Below are 26423 nucleotides of genomic sequence, written 5' to 3'. Positions count from 1 at the left end.
TAAGTTACACAATTTACATCCCCAGCTCCATTAATGACACCATGTCTCCCTTAGGGGTAAGACTGATGACTCCTTTTTAAACAAAACAGGTTTCACTGTATGTTGGAATACTGTTGCAGAAAATGATGTATATCTTGTATTATTGTATTTTATATATGTGTAGAAGAACAGATCAAAGATGGACAAAGGGAGTTATTGAATGGATCCCTAGAGATTAAAAAGATCTAGAAGACGAATACATGAAATATGAGATGAAATCATACACTTTATCTATATATCCAATATATAGATATATACGATGTATTCTTGCAAATGAGTCACCTTACCCAACAAATACGATCACAAAGTCCAGTATATTCCAGCAGTTCCGCAAATACGCATCCGGATGGAATAAAAACCCATACGCCACTATCTTGAGAGACGCCTCGATGGTGAAGACAATCAGGAAGATGTATTCCACTTTCTCCTGTAACAAAAAAATTGAAACAGCACAATCAGTGCCAACAACATGCCTGCAAGGCCCTAGGGGGCAGTGTTGTAAAAGAGGGGCTCAAATCTGATGAATGAAAACCCTTGTCAAAATATTCCTTTTTAAAACCAATGCTGAGAAGTCAATAAAGTGCTTTAACAGACACGTCATGCCACACCAGAAACTGTGCTGTCTGTCTTGGCCTCCTCTCAAGGTCATGTCAGGATCAGAGATGGTGAGGGTGTAAATCACAGTTGTATACGTATTATAGTCACTATAGAGTAAAAAATGTAGAGCATCTAATGATCATGACATACTGATTTGTGCATGGTGGGATTTTAAAAAGCAAAAGGGCCTTCTGGGGTTGCCGATCATCATATGAAGAAAGCGTATAATTATGCAGAGATCTAGATCCTAGTCCAGAATGCAGTGGGCAGGGGAAGAAGGGGTCTAAAGTGTACAGGCTGTGTAAAGAAAGCGCCCTGGTGAATTTGGCTAATAACACCAGACGGGTTCTCTACATGTTATGAAATCATATTTCACCATCAACCTGTGTAATTTATCACTTGTTGATTACCCTGTTTTATTTACAATACCTCCTCCATTGTGGGATGAAGAAATGGAAAACAAATTACCAAAAATTATTTTTGCTTCTCTTTCTTCTCCTGGCACTCCTCTGGTGTGGGGAAGGAGCATCCTGGTGTGTCGCTGTAATGCCGTGCAGCACATTAAACAACACCATGTATGGTCGCCCAGCTCTGCCTGCGCATTAACTGTGAACTTCATGCTCCCCCCCACTAATTCACAGTGAGGCACTTCAATCTGGGACAGGATTTTTTTTTTTTTTTTTCATGCTTCTGTAACAGTCAGTTTAACGGCATCACTTCCAAACAACAGAGATTTACGAGCAGTTTCATGGTACCGTTGTGTACAACTGTACTGCGAGTAAATACGTGAACATACAGACAGCGCCTAGGTATGGACTGGCACCAGCTGAGTGTGAAGGGACCGTATGCAGTGCCCATCCCAAGACAGGGTCATTGAAAGACTGCCGTGTGCCGTGCTATGACCCACTTTTATACTTGTCGGCCGCGATCCTGCCAGGCCTGTCACCCAGCTCCTCTTTCAGCTCTGGAATGCTGGGAATGGTGAGCTCTCGGTCGGGTCAGTGCAGAATCAGTGCACACGGCGAGGGGTAGCGTGTGCGCGGTGAAGAGGGACTGCCTGTGACGTGACTCCAGCTATATGCTCAACTTCATTATTTTTCAAAGGCACACAAGAAGTGGAAAACAACTCGAAAGACTCCCCGCAGCAGGTCCAAAAACGCCAGCTCATGTGTCAGTCTATTTATACTCCTAAAACATCACCATCACCAGCCATCATTAATCCCCATCACTTGGGAGTGAGGCTATGATTCTTTACACAACTCACAAGTGTTGTTGAGTGCATGGGAGAGAAGGAGGGTTGAACCCCATGTCCAAATATATACATACTAGAAAGTCAGCTTTGTAATAAAAAAAACAAAAACCTTTTAGTTTCATACTTAAAAGCATGTGATTCCTTAAAATATTGGCATAAATACATATTTATATATATATATATATATATATTTAACTTAAAAAAACAAGAACAGTTTACTTTCATAGACAATTGAAAAGCTGAGATCCGTAATGGGGATAATTACGATTAACTTTTTACTCAGTATGCATAGCAGCATTGCAATTGAGAAATGTGACACCATGTGTATTTAGCCTCAAACCTTTTCCATCAACCATAATTTATTTTACATACTGCATACTTTTAGGTCTAAACATTTTGTGTTGTCCAAGGATTATCTGCAATGCTCAGCTGATTGCAATAATTTTGCCACAGCGGGTTACATCTTTCTGGACACTGGCTGTGTAAACAAACTATAAGGACCGAGACTTTGTCAGAAACATTAAGGAGACCTTTGCAAACAGAGCCAAGATTCTGACATGAGTTCATACCTCATGCAAAGCAGGCATCCATTGATTCTGACTCTCTCTCTCTGGGTCTAAATATAAACCATTAAAACAGAAACACAGAATTGGCCCGGCCACCTGGCCTCTTCTATCACCTGAATCCAGGGCAGCACCATGGCAGACTGACAGACATGGCCCTCTCAGTACTGGGGACAGTGGAGGCAAGGGGGAGGGGAAGCTTTTGTAGCTTTGAAACCTCTTAAAATAGGCTTTCAATCCAGTTAGAATATAAAGGGCAGTGATATTCAAGAGGTTATTGACCTGTTCTGCATGTTCATTTGACCATCAGGCTCCACAAAACAACATAAAAATTGCAAAAGCACAAACACCCGTATTCTACGATCAGTAACAGGAAAAATGGACACTACCATTCTGGAACTACTGTCCAACAAGCTCTTTATTAACTTTTTTGTTCCTTATTCATTAAATCAAGTGTGCTGAGAAATCACGAAGGGTCAGTCAAGCTGCCACTGAAAAAACTAAACGGAAAAAAATAAACGTTGTGGGATGACAGTGTGAGAGGTAAAGACATTCTCTGACCTCACAAGGTGGTCTAGCTATAGTGGTACCACCTGGAATCAGAAAAAGTCTCTTTACCCTGCCTTTAAAAGCAAGCTCCAGCAAGGCCCATAAGCAGGTGTGTATCTCCACAAGCCCATAAATACTAGATGTAAACAGATCTGCACATGGAAAAAAAAACAAATAACAAAAAACACCAGTAATATCTATATCTATTGGTTTCAGTCAGTAAGAATTTCTGACTCCCTTTTTGCTCCTGACCCAGTACAGCTATGGTATTTATGTCCATGCTTCGGCTAATTTAAAGGCCGTGCATGCATAGCTTTCAGATTAATCTTATGGGAGCTATCTGAAAAACAATTAACCGTGGCACTTTTCCCCCTGAAGAGAATTCCTAAAGTGAGGCGCAGGGGAATTATCAAAAGAGGCCCCCTGTGTCTCATGTTTCTAAAGTAATTCTTAATTGTTCAGAACAATGTGGCAAATCCACCGATGCCTCTTTTCCATTCTCCATTATTCAATCCCAGCCGCGCTTTCAGAGCCCCTGTGGTTTTCACAATGGCCTGGGGGTCGTCTTCAATTAAGATCTACTGCTGTGTGGTGCTCGGAGTTTAGTAATTTGTTCCATTAACATATTCAGTTAATAGATTTTTCCATAGTTTGCCTATGGGCTTTTATTAGGCAGAACAGGTTATTTCTTAGTGTAATGTATCTATCGATCTATCCCATGATGCATCAGGCTCCTGCACAGTTTCTAGAGACTCATCAGCACCATGCTAAGCACCTGTAGCTTGTTGAGTGGGGTGTGTATATAAGGAAGTGTTTGGGTTTAGTCTGGTTTGTGAAGATGCAGAGAACCATGTGACTATTGTGCTGATTGTCCTTGTCTTGCAACTGAATCTGAGAACTCCCTTTGTGACCTGACCTTTGCTGTGTGACCATGACTATAGTGTGGAAAATGAAATAAAGTTAGTGTGGTAAAAGAGTCATTCCCATGAACCCATGTAACTGAAAAGTATCTAAAAGTTCACAGAACAAGGCCTTATTGTATGCAGTCATGTTTTGTTTTTGTTTGTATATTTGTTGTAGTAAAAGCAATTATCTTATTCTGAGTTAAGTGCAGTTTTCAGGTTGTACCTGGGCTACTCCTGTGTGGATATCGGGGGACTTTCCGTAGAAAGCAACATCTCAGTGTTTGTGTTGACATTCCCCTACAAACGCAGCATGTGTCAGCTATGTTATGTGCTGAATTGATTTGAAAAGCAAACCTGAATTGTCAGGCTTTTCTCTCTGTAGTAGAATAGGATTTCCTCTGCCATCCAGCATTTAGAAACCTATTGCACTGCACATACACTTGCATCTAGGGCAAATCCTGATAGATTTACCCCCCTGCCCCATCAGTCTGTCCCTCCCTTCCCAGCAGGCAGTGCTGCATCTCTAAACTCAGGTATTACAACCCTCAATTCCACTGGTCCCTTTTCCTCTCTTGCTGCTTCACTCCCTTGGCACAGTATGGCATTACTTTGTAAATCAGATGGCCAGAATAGTTAATCTAAACAAGAAGGATCAATTTGGGATTAACAGGAAGTGCTCTACTCTCTGATTATATAGATTTCTTCTCTTGGAGAACATTTGTACACCATTGGTTATTTGCAGCTTAAAACTTTAGTCCAGGACTTCTTGAGGTGGTCCCCCCGAGGAAGCACAGAGCTCACATCCTGACCAGTTTAGTTTAACTCGACGGGAGGTCCAGGCACTCACCAGGCTGGAGTTGGTCGAGTTGGTGTCGTCTTCAGGCATGGGCAGGAACACGGCAAGCGCCACGCAGTTGGCGAAGATGGTCAACAGGATAATGATCTCGAACGGCCTGGTGGTTGGAGCTCAGGAAAAACATTGGCAGTGGTGGAAGCCCAGCAGCAACGTTCAAACACACACTTGGAGGAAAACCTACAGCACCTCTAGCTTGGAGGCCTCTCAGAATGGCTGTCAGAAGTGGGAAGGAAAGTAAACACGGACCAGGAAATGGAGCGAGCACAAATGCCTGCCTCTCGGCCTTGTTGTGCCTTCCCTACCTGCGTGTTTTTCCACCACAGGAGAAAAGCAGCATTTTAAATCAATGAGTGTGAGTGTTTTCCTAATAGATGTAATTCCTTTGCTATGGCATTAAGTTCAGTTTGTTTGCTAGTGTTCAGGAGAATGATGCTTTGTAAGAACCCCAAAACCTCAACTCCACAAACAGCCCCTTTCCAGGCATGGATGTTATACAGTAAAGAAGCTCTGTGCTTTTCTAGGGCAAATACCTGTGTGGCAGACATTACCACATGTTTCCCACGAAAATAATACTCAGTGAGTGCTCAATGTGCTATCGTGCGAGATTACACAAGTGTCTCTGAGGTTAAAGCTTCTCAGATCTGAGATTTGACTTCAAGCAACATATGGGCTGTAGGAGATTGCACCTGACGAGATTACACTCTCCTTCTCTGCCAGAAGGGGGCGCCCTGGTGCAAATTCTCTGGCCAGCTGAGACGGTAGACTGTTTTTAGTCTGTGACGCAGGCTGACAGCTGCAGTGCCCCAGAATATCATTGTGCTGTTTAAATATATATATTAAGAAAACACCTAAAGCTTCTATTAACAGCTTTGATGATTTCTAACACAGTTCTTCCTTATCTGGCTCCCTTGCCCTGCTGTCAAGTTCATACCCCCAGCTTGGGGAATTAAAAATGCCTTTTCATGGCTTTATCCCCCATTTCTGGCACATTCCTTCATATTTAAGAGTGCCTTGAGGTTAAAGCTGCCACGGAGCTCAGCTTTGACTTGGCCTGAATGCTACATACGATTAGATCGTCCTTGTTTTTCTGTAATGTTATTGAATGGGTGCAGGATATTAGTTTAAAACTGAGTTAATGCGTCATTTGGTGTCTGTGTCTTGACACTGTTAGTAAATGCGTCGGACACAAAAACAAGGAAAGAAAAATACCTTAGTGATGTGTCTCTAATGAACTTACGAGCGTCCCAGCTGTTTCACCCACATTACACTGTCTACTGCACACACCGGGGTTTTATGTTTTGTAGTTTTATCAAAACACCTAATACATGCTTGTTTAAACTGTAAGCCACCCTGGATAAGGGTGTCTGCCTATAAATACACGATAATAACCATATCCACTATGAAGTCCTCTGTCTTCACCCAGAACTAACTTCAGAAAACCGAGTTCTACAAGATGCGCCTCACTTTAATGTTAAGAAAAATATTCACCTGTACTCTACTCATATTTGCAAATCTGGCCTTTTCATTACATGCTAAATATTTTCAATCATCGAATAGGTCGCCACTGCATTTCTGAAGCCCGAAATAACACATTAAGTGTAGGTTGAAACCAGAGCTGTGAGGAGCATTTCTCCAATATATATATACTGTGCTGGCTGGAGGCTTGAGCCGCTGTCAAGGTTAAACACAATCGCATTCCCGGGCTCTGAGTCGGTATGACCACTCATCCTTTTCAAAACATTTTAAAACCTGTGGCTCCACTATATTTTCCCCTGTATGTGTGTATGTATATATACTTATAAGTACACATACACGTTCTTTCTTGGGTGAAAGCAAATGTCATTCCAGAGACTAAAAGGATTTACTTAAGGTGACAGACGGGTCTAAATACTTTAAACTAGACTCGCCAAATACAGGGGCAGCCAGTTATGCAAGTACTTGTTACCCTTCTGGACGATTCACTGGCTTCTTTGTCCCTCCTCTGCCTCCGACACTGGCCACATTTTAGAGCTACGGACGTGACTTAATTCAGGCGGCCTCGGAGTTGTGTAGGACCGGTTGAGTTGTGTGTGTATGTGTGTTCGCAGTGTCTGGGCTGTGAAGGATACTTCCACTCCACGATGCTGATGCAGGCTTTGCGAAAGGGGTTGGTCAGCGTCAGGCAGCACAGCGAGCGTGCCGGCCGCGGGTTCCCACCAGTGGCCTGCAGTTTCTTCAGCTTCTCCTTCTGCTTCCTCCGCAGGGTCTCGCTGTCCATGATGATGGAAGCCGCCCCCACTGCGTTGGCCTCCATGCTGGCTGTCCCGCGAAAGCAGACCCGAGACTAAATAGACGGGGAGGGAAGTTAAACAAACCCAACGATCCCAAAAAAATGATAATCCCGTTGCTGTATTCCTCTGGATGAACACCCCCCGGTACTCTTCTTGTTGTTCTGTCTTCTATCTTTTTGTTGCCTCCTTTCCCGGGACCAGCACAAGCTCACACGCTCCCCCCCTCCGCCCGCTCTCCCTATTCCTCTCTCTCTCTCGCTCTCTCTCGCTCAGAGGAGAGTGGAGTGCCTTTCTGCTGAGCTGGGTTTCTCAGAGGGTAAAACTACACCAGGCAGCACAGGCTGGGGCAGCGGGAGGAGCAGTTGCCACAGTGGCCCGATCAGGGGCAGCATGGTTTAAATATAGACCGTGAGCGTTGTCTGAGGGGGGAAAGGCATGAGCAGGGCTGGGACGCTGAGAGGCACAGGGGCCGGCCTGCCAGGGGGGCCTGAGGCAGCAGAAAAACAGAAAGCATAAGTGCAGCTGTCGTTGGTTCATCCCGCTGGCAGCCGAGTCTCTCCGTGCACAGACCTCCAAACACAGGAGGGTGGGGGGGTGTCATTGGAAAAGGAGATGGGGCAAGCCTGTTGTGGAGGGGGTTAATGTAAGGGGGGGCGCTGAAGGCGATTTATGGAGACACTCGTTTCGATGTCTGTCTTCAGTGACGCTCCACAGATGCTGGGATGTTTACAACCAGCTCCATAGCTGAAGGAGGGAGAGAGGGAGGGATGGTGTGAGTGTGTGTGTGTGTGTGTGTGTTTTAGTGTGTGGGGGGAGTGCATGGTGGAGGCACAAGAAAGAGGAGACAAGGTACTGCTGAGAGGTGGTTTGAGTACTTTATTAACTTTCTTATTATTATTACTCAAGAAAAAGCCACTGTTAAAGGGGAAGTAGCTGTTTTTTGGTTGCTGCAAAAAACCAAACAAACATTATAATATTAAAGGTGTAATCACTGACTGAAACGGACCCCTGAGCCCCGCCTGAAGAAGTGTGTCTGAGAACCTGCCTGATATTAATGACGCTCCCTGGCAGACACCTGATATAAACCATGCCCCACACAAACTCTATAAGTCATCACAGTGATCATCCTAATCCACAGGCACACTTGCACCCTGCCTCTTCCCTGTGGTCCGACACTCTGTAACTATCGAGATGTTACAGATCTGCAGTTTTATTATGGAAAGCGTCACCTTCGCATTAAATCAAAACGAGGAACGGCGAAGCAAGTAAAATTAGCAGCACTGGACATTTGGTGCCTGAAAACAAGAAAAACTAAATCATGAATCTTCTAATTCAGAAACAGAGCGCACCCACAAACAATATAAAGTAATGGTGTACATCTTTCAGGTACTGACTGACCTGCAAAGGAATAATGTCTGATGTTTGTGTGCTGCCACATATACGTGCGTTTGTGTCTCTACACAGGTGTACTTTGCTGTTCCCATGTTGAGATTTCACAGAATGGCATCTGAATTTGCTGCCTTTATGTGTTTATGCTGCAGACCTTCACGCACAAGGAAGGGGGTTCTGATATGCCGGGGGGTGTCAGAATGTAAGAATCGGGAACTGGAAACCCCCCAGCATATCTGTCAGGCTCCCGTGTCTTGATTTACATGGCCTGAATGGAGAGCTCACCCAGATGTAGGCCACAGGTAGGGCGAGAGCTGAGCAAGGGCTCCATCTAGTGTATGAAATATATAAACGTGTCCCCTACTGTCCATGTTTTACAGGCAAAGTTACTGGAATGTGTAACCTGTGCGATATATCTCAAAGCATCCATAACTAAAGCAATCATGTTTTATGTTCCACATTAAGCCACTGCATGCAGTATTCCTTCTGTGAGGATCACAAACAGATATGTAACACACAGCAGCATTAACACAAACACACACAGCAGGACTAATCGTTTCTGTTCGATTTTTATTGGAAAGCACTTGGCGTCACGCGTCACTGTCTATCTGATTTCTATAGCTTCTCATTACAGTGCTAAAAGGCTTAAAGGAAGCTATACAGAAGCTAGGATAAAGTGCAAGGAAGCATCAGTAAAACAGTTTACAAATCTATATATTATACATGAAAAAAACACTGGAAAAAGAAGCTACCATAGTACAGTTCTATTACACAATAATAATTAAGGTACAAATCAACAAAGTTCATAAATATATACACAAATCATCAGGTTTTCATAACCAGGTGAACACAGTCTAACGGGGACTACTGTAGCCTTTCCGCCTCTCTGTACCTGCTCCAGTTCAGGTCATTAAACCTGTTAGGGAATTTACTAGAACTATTACACGTTAAAGATGGAAATAATTGAATTTGTAAGACACCTTTAAAATATTTTTGAAGGTGTTCAGCTCTAGGTGCAGTTACATATCTCAAAACAAAAACGGGTGTTTATAATGCCATTCAGGATTGAGTTAGTTTAGTGTATCGCACATACAGACCCCAGCAAAGCACTGCCTCAGCTGTTCAAAAGGGTCTTGTCTTTGTTTTTCTCTGCAGTCCTCTGTAGTTTAGGGTTCTGTACAATGTTAGTGTGTGATCTATGAATCTATAAAGTAGAGAAACTGTCACAACACAGTTCTTAAGATATAAACAGTTTTTAGTTTGTTTTTTTTCAAGTGGAAAATGTTCTCCACTTTTTTTTCTTTTTTATTGCAACACTTAAACAAAACCTGACAGGTCACTTGAGTCACTCTTCCAGACATACATTCACTCTTGCTACAGTCTGCTAATATTTATTTAGTATTTAAGCTTTCACAGTTACTTTCAGGATTTATTTTTATATTTTTGGGCTTTGCAAATCCCCCTATCACAGAAATGAGAATAGGATTCCATTTGTAATGAATTTTGAAAAACTAGAAACACAAACTCTTGAGAATGAGTCCATTGTTTATAGCATTTAAAACAGACTATTTGTGAAGTTCAGGGACAGTAATTGTAAGAACAGCACACACAATCTAAATCAAATTACAAAAGTCTTTTGGCTTAATAAATGTAAAAAAGCTGTGGCACAACTGCTTGGAGTACCAGGTAAGTCTACCACATGGCCAAATGATTTAAAAGTGCGGGAGGTTGCAGTGGTGACTCTACTTGTTAAGGTATGGTCAACCATTAAAGCTTTCTCTTCATGATGCAGCTCATTCTCGGCCTCTTCTGTAGAGAAAGAAAGACTCCCAGAGTCTCGCCAGCTTGTCTAAGAGTCTGTGAGCAGTGCACATGCAGTGCAGTTCAGAAATGACTCTCGCTGAACTGGCTTGGTTCTCTGAAACTACGCAGGGTCTCTTTTCAAGCTGAAGCGTGCAATGTCTCTGGAACCCACCTCCACGGCTGCAGAACAGGGACACAGGGGACCCCACTCAGTCAAATGTGTTTTCAGTGGCGAGAGACATTGTAGGCACAGGGTGGTTCAAAACATTCAGAAACTGCTTTGGTCAGAACCGCACCCGTAACCGACACTATATGTGGCTGATACTTCGCAGTACGCTCCCCATAGTCTGGCACAGACTCGATCATCTGGGGAATGGGCAGGGGCCCCGACTGCTCTTGGTATCACCAGGCTGAAGGTGCCATTGGAGTGATGTAGTGTGATGTTTTATCCTTACATCCGCTCTTCTGTTTTTCTTCCGTCAGCAGGCAGGTGCCACCTGAGCTAGATTACCTGTCACAGTGCGAGCTTAGCATTCCCTCCTCCTTCTCCTCCCTCTTCCCCTCTTCCTGTGTCTTTGAGTCTGGCTTGGGCCCCGCAGGCTCTAGCCCAGCGACTCCTCCGACTCGCAGTAGGGGGAAGCGGAAGAGGAGGAGGAGGAGGAGGAGGAGGCAGAGGAAGAGGAAGAGTTCTGGGACTCGCCATCGCTGTTGCAGTCCCGATTGAGGCCTGCCTCGGCTGGGCTGAGGGTAGCGCTTTTGGGGCCCTTGCTGACCCTCTCCTCTGCCTCCGTGGCCCCCGGGGGCCCCCTGGTGACCATCTCCTGCAGGTACTTGATGTAGCGGATGGCGGCGCGCAGAGTCTCCACTTTGCTCAGGCGCTTCTCGGACACGGCGCCCGGCAGGTGGTCCCGCAGACGGGCGTAGCCCTCGTTGACGCACTTCACCCTCTGGCGCTCCCGCTCGTTACGCTTCTGGATGAAGGCGGGCTCGAAGGGGCAGTCGTACAGGCCAAAGTGCCCGTGGAAGGGCATGTAGGGGAACAGGGCCCCGCTATACGAGGCCTCGTAGTAGCCCGGGTCCACGTTGGTGGGGTACAGCAGGAACGGCATGTGCGCCAGGGTGTCGCCATGCCCGCCACCGGGGTGGCAGCGGTGGTGGTGATGGGGGTGGTGGTGGTGGTGGTGCAGGTGATCCGAGTGTGTGTGACCACTAGGAGGTGCTATCCCATACGGCACACAGCTGCCCGGCACCATGCTGGGCCTGCGCTCCATCAAGGCGTGCGAGAAGCTGCTGTTCATCATTACTGGCAGCGCAGGACACAGTTTCTCAGTGGCACCCCTTTGGGCAGGGGGTGATCAGTGAGAAAGATTATCTGGGAGTTATTGATATTCTTTTCTGTGAGAGGAAGGAGTATTAAACCTTAGACAGTTTATATTTATATCCTGTACTTTTGCCGTGAAGTTCATTCAATCAATGCAAAGCACACGGAAGAAAACAACACTTTGATCACGGGTCCAACCTGAAGAACTGAAGACCATCTTGTCTCATCCTTTAGAGGCAAGCTTTTGCTTTGTGTTTGGCTAGGGGGTCTCCGACATTGGCGTTACAGAGATCCAGAAATCCTGGGGCGTGTCTGTAAATGGAGATTCATAGATTTCTCTGCTGTGCTGTTTTTTCCCCCAATGCATAAAGATCAAACCCTTTTGACTCCCGGCACTCCCAAGTAATGAGAGAAAAAAAAGAGGGTTCATCCGCGTTTATGTTTCAGCAGCTTCTTGACTTCAAACAACATCGTGTTCTCCTCCTCGCGGAGAGCTAATTAAAAAAGAGAGAAAAAAAGTTATACCTTCTGTACAAGGCTTACTAAATTTCAAAGGCATAGTGATTTTAGATAATGATATAGACAGTAAATGAGATGAAGGATACATCACATCTCGAGTACAGTCTGTCGTGCATGGATGAACGTGGAAACTGAATATTTAAAAAGAAAACTCATTCACAGAATGGTGCATTAAAAAACAGAAGGAGAGTTAAGATTTCTCTCTCTCTCTCAGAATCACAGCTGTAAGTAACATCCTTAGGAGGAACAATGGGAGAGATTTAAATCAAGAGCAAGAAGTATTAGAACATGCAACAACAAAGGAATCTGATTCAAAGTTGAGAAATCTCATTAAAGCACTGGATACTTTTAACAACTTCTGTAGTAATTTCCCTGCTTATCTCTTCAATGGTTATATAATCCCCCCCCAATCCCCCAAGCCATCTTCTCAAACACAGTGTTGCCTGATTGACACTTCAGTGAAAATACAGGAATTCCCCAAGTTTGTCAGACAAGCACCCTGACGAGGTACGAGGCGGACAGATAAGCGTGCAGAACGCCTGCCAAAACCGCTGGAATAGTTAAAAAGTGAAAGATACTCTCAATACCTGTTCATCATTTTGAATGGAGTAAGCCACATAGAGTTTGCAGCCCAAATTAGGTTTTAGATGGAAAAAAAGGAGAAACAGATGAGGAGAAATTCAATAAGTATGTACCCACCCACTTTCAAAGTAATTTGTGCCAATGTAAAAGAAATCTCAAAGAATAGGACAGGGAATCTAGCACCATATTAAAAATACTGAAGTTCCTCTTTAGTAACTTAAAAATGAGGTGTGTACTGTATCCTAACCGTGATCGCAATAATTTATACTTGTACAGCTGGTGCCTCGCGTTAAGTAACTTTTAGCTTTAGCCCCTGGGGTCCTCAGCAGAACATACATGAGACACAGACTGTAATTTTCTCTCCCTGCTCTTTGAGACACCATTACTAAGCAGCTGTTCACTTAAAAGACAGCCAATCAATCTCTATGTTGATGAAGAAGAATGTATGTGTCATATTTTCCAATGATTGTATTGTTATGAAATCAGCTTATATGAGATGGCGAGAAAACAGGAAATAATCGATTGGGTATCATACGACCATGCCACTTTCCCGAGTGGGGGAATCCTTTACACTATTATGTATCCCAGTGAAATACGCCACATATCGCAAAAGGTCGCAGACTCAGTCCTTTCGGTTAGTGACAGATTTTCCCTATTGTATAGATTGCACCCAGATTCAAACTGTACATGAATGCATGCCGTGCTGTACTATTATCCCGGTTCTGCTGGGATTATCGGTTTAAAATAAAAAACATTTCCCCCTTTGTAGTAAAAAGCGTGTAAATCTCAAAAGACAAATATCAGGGGAAAAAAAGGAGAAACCATTCTTTAAAACATGTGATGCATTTAAGAGATTTCTGTGTGAACCTGTTCTATCCTCCACAATATCTTGAGGATTAGAGTCCGTGTATTCAGAGCACCAAAAGAAGGATCTGCGTTGTTTATAAAAATGTATTTGCACAGCTGTAGATCAGCGGCCGATTAATACACTTTACCTTTCACCAATTTACAGATGTTAACTCTCATACCTGTAATTTACTTAATTGCGCTGGAACTGAGGAGCCAGTCCTTTTAAGGAATTATGACACTAACCGCATCAATAATATGAAAAGTTCAGAAGCTTTGTGTCACCGATGAGCCGGTGGATTTGCCTGCACACTTTGTGTTCTTGTGGTTTGTTTATGAAGCACTGCACTGCTTTAATTGGAGGTTTGAGATTGTGTTATTATTTTTACATTCTTATGATTAGCAGCTTTATGATCAGAGTAATGTTCTTGTTTTTAATTAGAGGTCCTAACAAGTTATACGTATGTTTTGGTTTTCCCTTCCTCCGCGGAGAACAATTCTCAATGCTTATCAACACTGACTTTATTACCCTGCAATCACAAAATTGTTTTAGACAAAACCATTTTATTATCACAAGATAACAGGGTGATAGATAATAATATCCAAAGAGAGATGGTTGACTTTTTCTCTCTGTCTCTTTTCTCACACAATGCCACCCCAGATCTTACAAAATTACAGAATTTCTTCTTTCTCATCAACTATGATGTGGAGATTGTGTTTGAAGGTGGCCTTTGCTTCCTGCACACAATCCTGAATGTTTTCATCTCACCTGAGCACTCAACTGCCCAACTCAACTCCTACTGGACTCATATGACCTGTTCTGTGAAGTTTGGGTGATCGAAGGAGACAATCAAACGTACTGGACTACAGCCTTGACACAATCACAGCTATGCCCCCTTGGAATAGACTGTCTTAGTGTTGGTAGTGTGGGCACTGGCATGAGTTAAATGATGACAGTGTAGCCTGCATCAACACTGGTACCCACATGCCTCGATATTCAATTAAGGATTTGGCACTCAGCTGGTAACTCTCACGGTTTTGCCTCATGAAAGAGAAGACCTGAGCTGAGGACTTTGAACTTGAGAACCATTGAGTGTTGTCCAGAGATGTTCTGCCTGTTCCTTTGCACACCGAAGCATGCTGGGATCTCGACCAAAACCAGGCGCTGATCATTTCTTCCAGTTTGGCTCTTCTTTCGTATGCTCCTCACAATAATATCCTGGTAGTTTAAGAAATGTACCGATCCTAGAGATTATATTATTATTAATTGTATTATAATATATTACATCACTTATTGCGTCACTTATAAAAGTTAAAATAAATGAAAACAGAACTGTGGCCCATTATTCGTAAAACATTTTCCCCATCCTGCTGAGACTGGTGTTGCTGATGCAAAAGACAGTCATACATGCCCTAGTTATGACAGACTTACTAACTTCATTCAACCTTTTTCGATAGTTCAAAGCTTTGAAAAAGGAAATTAAGTGCTGTTTGTGTCAACGATACTATACTGGACATTTTGTCTGAGGATGTTTACCACCCTTTAGTGCATGCTGAGTACGTTCTGCACTGCGTTCCTTGTTTCTGTCTGTAAGTTTGCGATACGGTCCCGTATTTTAATGTACATCCCTTGGAGTAGAAGCTGTCATTGTTATATTCAATGATAATAATCATTCTCATGAAAATTAGGAATAAGAAGAAGTATAATAATAGCACGCACAGACATAGGGTCTTGCCTTACCTCCAGCTGTGAAGTTTTCAAGCAGTGTTGCCCAGCGCAAAGTCAACGCCTGAACCCAATGGAGTAGGAAGAAGCCAGCGCCGAGCCCGATGGCAGGTCAGGACTCCAGTGCACGTGTGGATGGCTATGCTCTCTGGAGCGTAGTCAGGAGCCTTCAGCTGAGCAGACTGGGGAAGGAGTGTCTGGTGCCGGAATCCCCCTGTCAGGTGTGTACGTGAGAGAGAGAGAGAGAGAGCGAGAGATAGAGAGAGAGAAACATCTTACCTGTCTCACCTGATCCCACTTCAGATAGCACCCCGCCCCGGAGGAGGGCAGTCCCAACACAGACTTTCTAACCCTGTGAGATAGACAGAGAGCACCAATGGCACAGAATGGGTAAGACCAACTGAGAAATAAGAATAATAGACATAAGAATATATTTGAAGGCACCAGTCTTAGTTTTTCCGATGTAGTCACATTCCGATTAAGCACTGGGTTTTGGATTCAGTCAGACGAAGATGTAAAACACGAACAAAGAAAACGACTACAAAGCGAGCTTTTGAACCATACGGTGTCCGATACAGCCTTGGTCTGCACCTCTCACTTTTAAAGTTTTGCTTCGTTAGACCTGTACAGTCGTCAGTTTGGGTTGAAACACATTTCATTATGTGTCTCCAATAGAGAGATCCCTACAAAAAAGTAATTTGCCGGTGCAATTTGCAGAATAATTAAAGAGACTTAATGGATAGGCAGGATTAAAACAAGTATGTGATGTTAGTTGAAGCGGAGAAGAATACTGTGAAGTTGACCACAAAATTATCAGTTATGTGTGCTGATGTGTAGGGGGAGACCGAGTCCCTGGTTTATTCTAGTAACACAATTGAAACAAGACAATATGATTTGAGAGAAGATAAAAAAAAACTGCAACAACCACTGATGTGAATGTAAATGAACAAGGATACTGTGAGGAATGGACTGCAATAGGCCAGAGCAATGGGAAGGGGACTGTGCCTTTTTTATGACACAAAACACATTCAAGACATTGCTATTTAACACCCATCGCAATTTCTCCCTCCTACTCTGACCCATGAGAATTGAACACAAACTGCATCCTCTTGAGAAGAAACCTTGGAGGGAAAATCTGTGACTTCAGTCAATGTGTCTGTCAGTCAGTCAGTGTGTCAGTGTATCAGTCAGTGTGTCACTGTGTCAGTCAGTGTGTCAATGAGTCAGTCAGTGTGTCAGTCAGTCAGTGTGTCAATGAATCAGTCAATGTGTCAGTCAGTCAGTGTGTCAGTCAGTCAGTGTGACCATGAGTCAGTCAGAGTGTCAGTCAGGGCACAACAGAGTTCACAACTCAATGAATACTAGCAATGTCTGATCAATGGCAAAAATAGTCAATTAATACTAATAAAGACCTAAACGATAGCTGTTAAGTTGGGGGACGATGGATCCACTGTGAACATGTGTGAATGTGGGATAAAAGGGCACTTGACATCAAACTTTTTTGAAAAGAGATAAAAGAGTCCAAGTCTAAGAGAACATCAGTGCTTTCTCCTCCCCCAGACTCAGAAGTGGCTTCAGCCAGAATTACTCTGTCACCTCGACAAGACAGCAGCCACACCGTCTGAGATCCTGACTTAGCAGCCAGGGCCGTGCTTAAATCACCGTTTCAAGTCAAAGAAGAGGAACAGGCTTTGATTATGCTTTTTGATAAGTGCTCAGAAGCAGCAAGGTACCTGTGGGAAAAGAGACACTGATAGGTCTGTGATGCAGACCACTTAAAACACTCATATTTTGGTTTACACATCATCAGGTGATAATTACAACGTTTTAAGGAACTTCACAGGTCATATTACGATTGAAAATAATAGTATTTTCTTTGCTTTATTATTATTTTTGCCTAAATCATTGAAGTTTTGTGTATTTTTAGTTTGTTTTGCTTATCATGCAGCAGTTGTGCCAAATGTTATTAAACTTTTCCGTAATTGACCTCCTGGACTCCAGACGGTGCTTTGTCATTGAGTTTCCAACTCCTCCGGGACCTTGTGTTATGAGCCGAGGGTGGGCAAATGCTTCTGCACTGTGGAGCTGGTTCAGTAATGAGGCCTTTTCACAGTTCGTTCAGAACATACATAATTCCAATATCCCACGCTGACAGATAGTGAGCTGTTGGCCGACACCACAAAAATCCTGCGTGGAGTTCAGATCAGGAACCCTTAGAAGACAGCGATCGCCATTTCATGTCCCCCAAACTCTGGATTAAGTAACCCGACTGTCCTGTAATAGAAATCTATTTAAAATGTGCCCTGTTTAAAACAGCCCCCCCACAACAGAAACATCAGAGCCAGGCTGTTCCTCTGCTAATCCCCCCCTTTTTTACAGCACTAATTAAGCTGTCTGGCACCCCCCCTCTGCTCCTCCCCATCCCTCTCCCCTTAACCCCCACTATCAACACCCCCCCACCCCCCCTGACCTGCAATTACCCATCAAACTGTAAACAAGCATTTCATTTCCAGAACAATACTGCGCAGGCCACAACACGCTACTCGCTTTGAACCTGGTACCCGGTTTAGTTTCGCTTACATCACAGACTTCCCTCCAGTCGGGAGCAGCTCCAGCCCAGCGCGAAGAACACAGACGGCACTTTTCACCCCCCCCCCACCCCCGTGCATCAATAACAGCAGCCCCTGACGATTATCCCACAAGCTCCCCTGGTTCTTTTGTCACTGTGGATAGCTGTTGTTAATAATTCTTTCATGTGTCGTCTAGGTTGTTGGTCGTTGCTCTGGGCTCGGCTCGCTTAGCTTTAGAAAATGTTTCAACAAACCTAAATGTTAACTTGGGGAAAAAAAAAAAAAAGTCTGACCTGGACCAAATCAAAACTTTGACCTACTTCATCACTACTTCTAGCAAAAACATTTAAACGTGATAGGGAGCACATTTTTGATTTGCAATTCGGCAGAGACCAAAATGCTGATTTGGTCTAAACCTTTCTAGAGCCTCTATAACCAGTCTTATCCCTCTGTCTGAGGGTGTTTATGGTATGAAACGTCAGAGCAACACAGAAATTTGTTTTCATCAATATCTTTTATTCGGTTCACAGCATAATCAAGGCTATCTTTAATTAATACAAGATTCACGTCTCAGCCCAAACCAGTGCACAGTCAGTCACTGTACAGATCACTGCCGTACATCATTCGCAAGCACACGTACCACTGCATTATTAATAAATAATAATCGTCTTAATAATGCGAGGAAGCTGGTCTTTCCGTCTACAGCAGGTATAAAAACACACAGGTGAGTTTCTGTTCCCTTACGTGCAAAATCCAGTGAGGAATGGTGGCCAAGACCAAGGAAACTGAAAAATAATGTGTTTCCATTTTCAGGCTGCAAAACGAGGAATGTGCCCTTCCAGCCAATAATCACAATAACTTAATCTTAAATAGTGAGAAAACAAAAACAAGCAAACTTAAGCATTAGAAGACATTCTTTAGGAGCAAACATCATTTTAAAAATGCGCCATTCCCTGGAGTCATAGACCATTCCATTTTGAAGGTTTCTGTTTTGGAGGCAAACAAAAGTAAACGGTATATAAAAACCCCAGGGATGGGTGAAGTTTCATAGGCCAAGTGATTCTAAAAAGCAAGAGATTACTATTTAGCAGCATTAGTTTCATATTTTGCGTCCGTGATAGAACGTACAAGAGTCCTAGCTTGGAAATATAGAAACATGGCGCAGAATGTGTAGTTGGATCCCTGGAGTGAAATTTTACTGAGATGGAGTCAAAAGTCACATACCTTCAAACTAAAGATGAGTGACATTCTGTTAAAGCCTAAATCTAAAAGGAAAACTGATCTTAAAGTTTAATACACACCTCTCTGGGTGTAAGAAAGACCTGTGACAGAGCTTAGTAAAGGGCTTGTCACAGATTTGGGCTAAGGTGTCTTGTTTAAACGAATGCCCATTACATTTAAACAACCTAAACCCCAACTGTCTGTAGCCATAACGTCATAGTAAAGTGCTTTAAACTGACAAGACATTCGAGAGAGAACCCACAATAGAGAACACCGACCTTCTCCGAATCCCATCACATACTGCGTCACATCAGGTAGAATATATCAGGAGACTAGCGTGTTTTTTTAATGACAGGATAATGAGCAAATAGATTGTGATGGGGGAGGGAGAAACAAACTCCTCTGTGGTCACACGACGACAACAGAGACGGAGACAGAGAAGAACCCCAACAAGGAGACATTTGCAACGCAATGCATTTCCCCAGGCTCTCTCGGGCGGCAGGGAGGGGAAAGGGGGGACAGGGCTGGGCCAGGCCGGGGCTTCAGCTGAGCATCTTGTGGCGGTCGAACACGGTCTTCCTCTGCTCCTGCACCTGCCGCTTCCAGCGCTGCTGCGCCCCCTCCACCCGCCCCAGCACCGTGTTGCCCCGGCCCGGACCCCCGCTGGCGTGGGAGTGCGCATCCTGCCAAGGAGACACAGACACACAGTCGGAGGTTAGCGCACTCTGCATGGCGAGAAGAAGGAGGAGAAAGAAGAACGAGAGGGAGGGTTTAGACCGAAATATCACAACAGGATGATAAACATAAATAAGTAAATCAATAGGACATACACAGACACAGACAACAGATAACTATTTTAACTCCCTGTAATCCATTTCAGCAAGTTTACTCAAAGTGAGGTAACAAGCCTGAAGTATCCAGTAACGTGTGCTGGTTTCTGTGAAAGAGCCCTCAGCTTACAAGATCTGGAGTGACTCCAATTGCTCGCTTCCATCCCTGCAGATAAAACTAAATACGTACACGCACAAAGACACAAAGTTGGCTGAATAATTACTTTATCTTTTATTTTTTGAGCTCTGTATATAAGCTGTGCATATCTGAGCAGAGCTGGGTTCTGTTTCCACAACTAGAACAGAGCGAGACATGAGGACCTCATTTGTTTTGGATAAATATTTTACGAGTGATTGGAGTTAATGGGCTTCTCTCATCGCGGGGCACTCGAGCCGGATATGAAAACAAGGAGCCGCTGAAATGCTGGCACGGGCTCCAATGCAAAAAAAACCCTGTCAGGCTCACGAGTGCTTGTGGACCGCATGCCAGCAGAAAGACAAAACGAGACACCCAGCCCCCTCGCGCCTCCAACACTGCAAGATCAAATAATAACGCAAGCGCAACGCAGTCAGAAGAGCAACGGTTGAGCTTGCGTCGCCTTGGGGGCCAGACCTCAAATCATCACCTCGAAGATGAAGTGTGGAGTGGAGAGGCACAGACTGCTCCAGACTGCTTTGACATGATGGCATTGAGCATCTAACTTGTATTGAAAGCTTTTTATTTCCTGTGACTGACAGGGAGAGGGAATTTGAGTGGAATTACGGAAATTATAATCGTGAGGAGTCTTGCAATGTGATGCATTCGTTAGCAGGGAAAAATAAATTAAGTCAGATTGTGTAAAACCCGTTCTGTTACCACAAATTTGGTTAATTTAACGTTTTTAAAAAGCAACAACAACAACAAATCGATTTCTTTAAAAACACTCATCTTGTTCACTACAATTGCTAAGGCATCTCACTTCTCAGGGCCGGGAGTCGATGACAAGTCAAAAGGACGAGAACACAGCGGTTAAATCGAAGGTGTTCGATCCAACAGGCGCGAGTCTTACGATGTTCTGCACTGCTGGATGAAACGCAGAAACAAGACTGAGTTACGATGAATCCTGAGGTTCACAGTAATGCTGCAAAAAATATATATGCAAACAAGTACGTGAAAAAAGCAAAACAATAACAAGCGGTTGACAGATCCTCAAAGGAAACAGGGTTAGCCGGGCACTGTAACTACCTGGAGCCCAGGTGTGGAGACTGACACAGGGCCCGAGGAGCTGCAGCCAGGTGCGCTATTGAGAGACGGTGATGATCAGCCTCTCCACACCGCCCCCCCCGCCCATGTGGCTCTGGGCCCGGGCTTGTCGATACCACTCTGAGGGGGAAACGCCGAGCCAAAAGCCACACCGCAGCCTGCATTTGTCAAGGGCCACATTTCAACAGCTCCTGGGTGGGAGTCCCGGCTGGTCGGGGAGGAGGAGGGGACGGGAGATCAGAGGGGCATCAGTCAGCAGAACGGAGCGACTGTCCCAGACGAGACAGCACCGCGGTGAACCTGCCTCTCCAGACCGGGGCTCTGTCAACGGGGTTTCTCTCCACACCGGAGCCCGGCCGAGCCCTTGAGGGCGGTGAGCCAACGTTGGCTGCTGGGAAATATGTTGCCGTACGGCCTTTGGAAGTCTTCTGATATTCGAGATCCTTCAATTGCTTTCTAGTTGATGTCAAGCGGCCCTTGCATGATGCCGCTAAACCCGGATGGTGACCGAACAACCCAGCGCACTGCCGTCCACTCTGCTGAAGAGAGGGGCAGGACAGATGGGACTGAGAGTGGCGCAGGGAAGGGGGACAGTAGGGGTTATCCATGTCCCCAGGCAACAGGGCGAGATAAACCCGGTCTCTCTGCTGTTTGAAGGAGGGAGAAGTCTGTCTGTGGGCACCCCCTCCCTCCCCCACCCCCGGATATGATACCGCTTCCTTAATTAAAAGGCGTTTTCCCCGTCTGACGCAGTTTGATCCCTTGTTTCCATGTTTTGATGGCAGTCTAAGCCCGCCTCTTACAGGGATTAGAAGCACAGCCCCGCATAGTGTGGGATTTCCGTCCGCGGGCGCAGGTACTCTGAACTCGCCGCCAGCTCTGGAGCCGGGATTAACCGCCCGTCAAAGGGACCAGATACAGGACACTGCCACACAGAGCATCTGTTATTAAGAAAAATGGTTACCTGCATCTCTGTACCTCTAATATATGCACACACACATACAGAGACAGGAAACAGGAAATGTCACAGCCGGATGAAGATTGAATTTCTGCTATTAATTCCTTGAAAGACTACATTCGTCATCCCAAAGTTAATTATGTTACAAGAACACAGTTTAAGTTCGGGATGCCACCCCCTAGCTCTCCCCAGAAAGACTCCTTCTCGACCAGAGGTAAGTCGGTACCCGACAGTCTCAGTGACGCCTAAAAGCTCTTTCAATCTGATTTCCACCTTATCACTTCATATAAATCATCACTGGGATGTGATAAGGACTCCCAAGGCTCAGATCTTTATTTTAAAAGGAAGATCCAACGCAATAAACGGAAATTAACGGCCCACAACTCCATTGTAGTAAAAAAACAAACACAAAAATGGACTGTTGATACCTTAAATCTAGACCCATGGACAGATCACTCCTTTTTATGGTTTACAATCACTCTGGTAGTTCAATTAAATTAGTCTCAGCCTCCCACCAAAAGATACGTACAATATAACTCCTGACAGGACCGTATCGTGACCCTCTAAAGGTGGGGAGACCCTGCAATGTTATCCCATCAGTGTGCCGCTATCACACAATATTTAAAGACTGAGATTCTCTTTCAGCAGGCCAGGCTGTGTTCATCAGAGCTAATTAAAATAAAAGCCGATGATTAATGAAGGGGGGCGAGCTGGGACAGGTAGCGTGCAACCAGCTGTGGCCTCTGGCTCCACTTGTTAATACACTCGAACACAATACTCCCGATAACGTGCACATGTGCTTCACGCCAGGAAGGCATCTTTTGTCAGGTCGTAGATGCTTCGAGAGATGCCGGGGGCCTTTGGGGACTTAATCAACTTGGCCTGCTCACCGGCGGCAATTACAGCTGTCAGTCACCACCGTGCAAAGTGTGGTTCACGCCCCCCAGTGCGGGTATAGACCTACTGTCCGCTTCCGAGGTGCCAATTATCCTGACATGGAGCGATAACTTTACATCAGTTTCGTCATAAACGTTTCCTGCAACGGAATATTGACGTCACCATAAAAATGTGTTGACTGAAGAAAACAAAACAAAAAAAACACTACTAATACACTCCCATCTGTACAAATATCAAGTATCGGGCACCATTCACACAGGACGAGGTTTATTCCTCTCACTCCCTTGCTTTTCCATCTCGGCTGCTTCAGACAGATCACACTCACTTAAAACTGCCTGTGCCATCCTTCAATTACCAGAGCCGCTACACTGCAATTAGAGCAAATTACAACCCATTCATCTTTTAACCCCTGTGCCCAGGCATTTCCTCAAAATGCTACCTTACCTGTACGGCCCGTCAGAGCGGCACTTTAATAATGAGCTACAAAGAACCATTTCCTCTCATTATACGGACCACCCACCGTCGCTCTCAACCCAAAGAACAGAGGAAATATATATATATATATATATATATATATATATATATAAATTAATAAAAGAAGAAAGACACATACGAACTTCACACACACAACCACCAATCAGAATGGCACACAAGGGGCAAGACACAGAGACATTTCATTTAGCTAGAATACTAAATAAACAAGTGCCGTGTGAAGGTAGAGAAGGTCCCGGGACAGTGAACCGAGTGACACTTTGGAGCCGAACAGCCGTGTTACGGGACAGAGAATTAGTTAACCTACTGAAACACAAATGCCAAGGTCTGCATCCTTACTAGCCGCCCCTGTCCTGTAAGTCCCGTGAGACGTGCTGCGTCAGGGTTACAATACAAGCTATTCCAAGCAAAGTCGATGCATTTTTTTTCCTTTTAGGATAATTGTTTTGGAATCTTGACCAGTGTTCCGGAATATTTATGATAATTATTCTCTTTCTAAGAGTCTGATTCACCGAAAGGACTTGCCACACCGAGACCACAGCACCGACGCACAGTGGTCGCCATCCAGAACAACGTTATTGTCCCCTCTCTCACTAATATAACAAACATCTCAGTGCAGTGTGCAGGGCTCCGGTGTGTGTATGTACGTGTGTGTGTGTGTGTGTGTGTGTGAGAGAGCGAGTGAGTGAGTTTTAGAGAGTGTGTTTGTGAGGGTGTGTGTATTGTTCTGAGGGTGTCTGCAAGTGTGGTGCGTGAGTGAGCGTGAGAGAGCGTGAGAGAGCGTGAGTGTGTGCGGGTATGTGTACCTCGCTGTCCTCCTCATTGTGCAGCGGCTGGATATAGGACTCATGTTTGCGGATCAGCGGGTCGACCAGCAGCAGGAACAGCATGTAGAGCAGCAGGGAGCCGACCACCGACAGGTAGATGATGATCGTCACCTGGAAGAGAGACACACAACACACACATGAGCTCCTGAGCGAGACAGACACACAACACACACATCAGCACCTGAGCGGGAGCACTGCAGAGGCCTAAGGGACAGAGGACAGTGGGAGAGGAAAAGGAGGATGAAGACGACCTTGATTACCTTGATGGTGGTGCTGCTCCGCTCCTCGTATTTGCACTCGCACAGCAGGCAGTAGGCCTCGACGTCATGGCCGGGCACGGGCATGGGCTCCACCACGTGGAGACAGTTGCTACACACAGGGAGAAGGTGCCTGGTCAGGGGGTCTCTACAAATAGTTATAAATAATAACCAATTCCCCCCACACCCCAACTTTCCCATTCGCTTCAGTTTATAGTACCCGCTCTCTGGATCAAAGCAGCTAGGTGAATGAGCGGAGCAGCCCTTACCAGTCTTTCTGAGAAACATTCTTGTTGTAGATGTGTCCGCTGATGTTCCTGTAGGGAGGGCAGATGCACTTGCAGCGCACATCTTCGAAGCTCTGAAAACACAAAAACGGTGAGTCTCGGCTCGTTACACATGACATGACTGTGAAACAAATATCGGATGAAGTCTACCCCAGTGGTGTGGGAGACTTTAGGACCACCGATCGCATTTTGTGAGGAAATACTTCCATCTAGTGGTGACTGAAAATGAATGAAGTGCAGGGAAGATCTGAGGACCTGACTGCTGTGTTACTGTGCGCTGTATGAAGTGAAAGGCCATGGAACAACATCGAAATCTATAATCATAGGTTAATAATACGACCTCATATATAAATTGGTTAAGGTACAGATAAATGGTCTTTTCTGGGGGGATGAGAAAACCTCGAGAGCTGGGCCGGGAATAGAAGCAGGTAAACCCTGAGGCATCCGGACGCTGTGACAGGTCGTGTGCGCGGGGCAGCGTGTTACCTTGGTGGCTTGGGTCCGAGGGAGTAGCTCAGAGAGAATGCAGATCCAGACCAGAGGCAGGATGAACTTGAGGCTTTTAAATGGGCCGCGCAGCCACATACTGACACGGCTTCACACAGGGGTCCCTGGGAAGAGCAGACATTGTTCAGACATTTGGATTTTATATTTTCTATCATGCAATGCAATGTAAAATAAATAAATAAATAACATCGCATATCACCAGTTTTCCTTTTTGAACGATCTAGTGCGGTTACAGACCCTCATCCCTCAATCCCTGATCATTACGTCATGATTGCTAGCAGCTACATTTGCAAAACCTGCGCTGTGTGTGTGTGGGACAAGGTGCACCAATCCAGTGTGTGGCCAATCGATCTGGATCGGGTTTATTTATTTATTTATGTTTCAAAAAGATGCATGCGTTATTTTCTCAACACCGTACAAAATGGTCAAAGTGGATGGCGCACAAACCCTTAGGCGCTATAGCTGTGCTTTCTGCCGCAGCTCTGTCGCAGTGCACTGACAGGTGAGCGATACAGACACACGGGGCCAGTGTCAGCGTGCAGGACAGCTACGTCATCACGTTACAGCGCTACATTATATACAAAATATACATTGTGTGATTATTTACGTCATGTGCGATTCAACATCATATATTGACCATACGGAGCTAGACAGGTTGTATAGCAAAGCACCATACGGAAGCCTGCTACTCTATCCCAAAACAGACTAGAATAGAAGGAAAAATAACAACAGCTAACATGCATTGACACAAACGCAACGCACGCAAAGCTCAGACAATCTTCACAATAATTCCTCTTTTTAGGATGAAGCATTTGACATAGAGAAGCGATTTTACAGTACAAACCTTACAGTCCGTTTAGCGTCGTTTCTGCGTCTTTAAAGCGCAGCTGTCTCTGCTCTCATTGGCAGGAGACATTGTCATTCCGTCACGACGGTCCCGCCTTCTTGGTCACCTTTGCGTTTCTATTGGACAACATTTTGTCACGTATACTGTCATTCGTGAGAAACATTGTCATTCAGTCACTGTGGTCCCGCCTTCCTGGTTTTACTTGCATTTCTATTGGACGAGATTCGGCCAGACACGTCAGTCAGGCCCACGCTTCCAATAAATCAATAA

The 26423-nt window shown here is 44.8% G+C and overlaps 3 protein-coding genes across 7 annotated transcripts in view; all 3 read right to left on the bottom strand.

Annotated features, from left to right (window-relative positions):
• The window catches only part of LOC136749233 (voltage-dependent L-type calcium channel subunit alpha-1S), a 32506-nt gene extending 25121 nt beyond the window's left edge, over nt 1-7385 (bottom strand). For 2 of the 3 annotated variants that reach the window (XM_066703316.1, XM_066703317.1), the window contains exons 1-3: nt 6870-7385; nt 4753-4858; nt 327-466 (exon numbers count right to left, since the gene is read on the bottom strand). In XM_066703316.1, the coding sequence (XP_066559413.1) occupies nt 327-466; nt 4753-4858; nt 6870-7054 (431 nt within the window). In that variant the 5' untranslated portion in view covers nt 7055-7385. The remainder of the gene's footprint in view (nt 1-326; nt 467-4752; nt 4859-6869) is intronic. The other variant, XM_066703318.1, reaches the window with a different exon arrangement.
• A 1624-nt stretch (nt 7386-9009) lies between these two features.
• On the bottom strand, nt 9010-11609 carry LOC136750529 (achaete-scute homolog 5-like). The gene has a single exon (XM_066705684.1). It carries the CDS (start codon nt 11522-11524, stop codon nt 10826-10828), a length of 699 nt encoding a protein of 232 aa, XP_066561781.1. The 5' UTR covers nt 11525-11609; the 3' UTR covers nt 9010-10825.
• Nucleotides 11610-18282: 6673 nt separating this feature from the next.
• On the bottom strand, nt 18283-26253 carry tmem9 (transmembrane protein 9). 3 transcript variants are annotated; one of them, XM_066703312.1, is made up of 6 exons: nt 26151-26253; nt 25286-25410; nt 24782-24873; nt 24516-24624; nt 24235-24366; nt 18283-19733 (listed from the first exon to the last, which is right to left on the bottom strand). In XM_066703312.1, exons 2-6 carry the CDS (start codon nt 25382-25384, stop codon nt 19551-19553), a joined length of 615 nt encoding a protein of 204 aa, XP_066559409.1. In that variant the 5' UTR covers nt 25385-25410; nt 26151-26253; the 3' UTR covers nt 18283-19550. The 3 variants fall into 3 exon arrangements, with proteins under 3 accessions (XP_066559409.1, XP_066559412.1, XP_066559411.1); XM_066703315.1 differs by having other exon boundaries at nt 18283-19691; XM_066703314.1 differs by having other exon boundaries at nt 26156-26213.
• Between the last annotated feature and the right edge of the window lie 170 nt (nt 26254-26423).

Source organism: Amia ocellicauda, chromosome 5, assembly GCF_036373705.1.
Source record: "Amia ocellicauda isolate fAmiCal2 chromosome 5, fAmiCal2.hap1, whole genome shotgun sequence".
Taxonomy (NCBI): Eukaryota; Metazoa; Chordata; class Actinopteri; order Amiiformes; family Amiidae; genus Amia; species Amia ocellicauda.
The sequence above is the reverse complement of the archived record's forward strand: the minus strand, read 5'-3'. Positions and strand labels throughout refer to the sequence as shown.

What these genes read in the sequence shown, in the direction of transcription:
- LOC136750529 (XM_066705684.1), bottom strand. Translation starts at nt 11,524, where the DNA reads ATGATGAACAGCAGCTTCTCGCACGCCTTGATGGAGCGCAGGCCCAGC.
- tmem9 (XM_066703312.1), bottom strand. Translation starts at nt 25,384, where the DNA reads ATGTGGCTGCGCGGCCCATTTAAAAGCCTCAAGTTCATCCTGCCTCTG. An exon ending in CTCGGACCCAAGCCACCAAG is followed by an intron (nt 24,874 to 25,285) that starts GTAACACGCTGC and finishes TTGTGTTTTCAG; the next exon opens with AGCTTCGAAGATGTGCGCTG. An exon ending in GGAGCAGCACCACCATCAAG is followed by an intron (nt 24,367 to 24,515) that starts GTAATCAAGGTC and finishes TCTCTCTTCCAG; the next exon opens with GTGACGATCATCATCTACCT.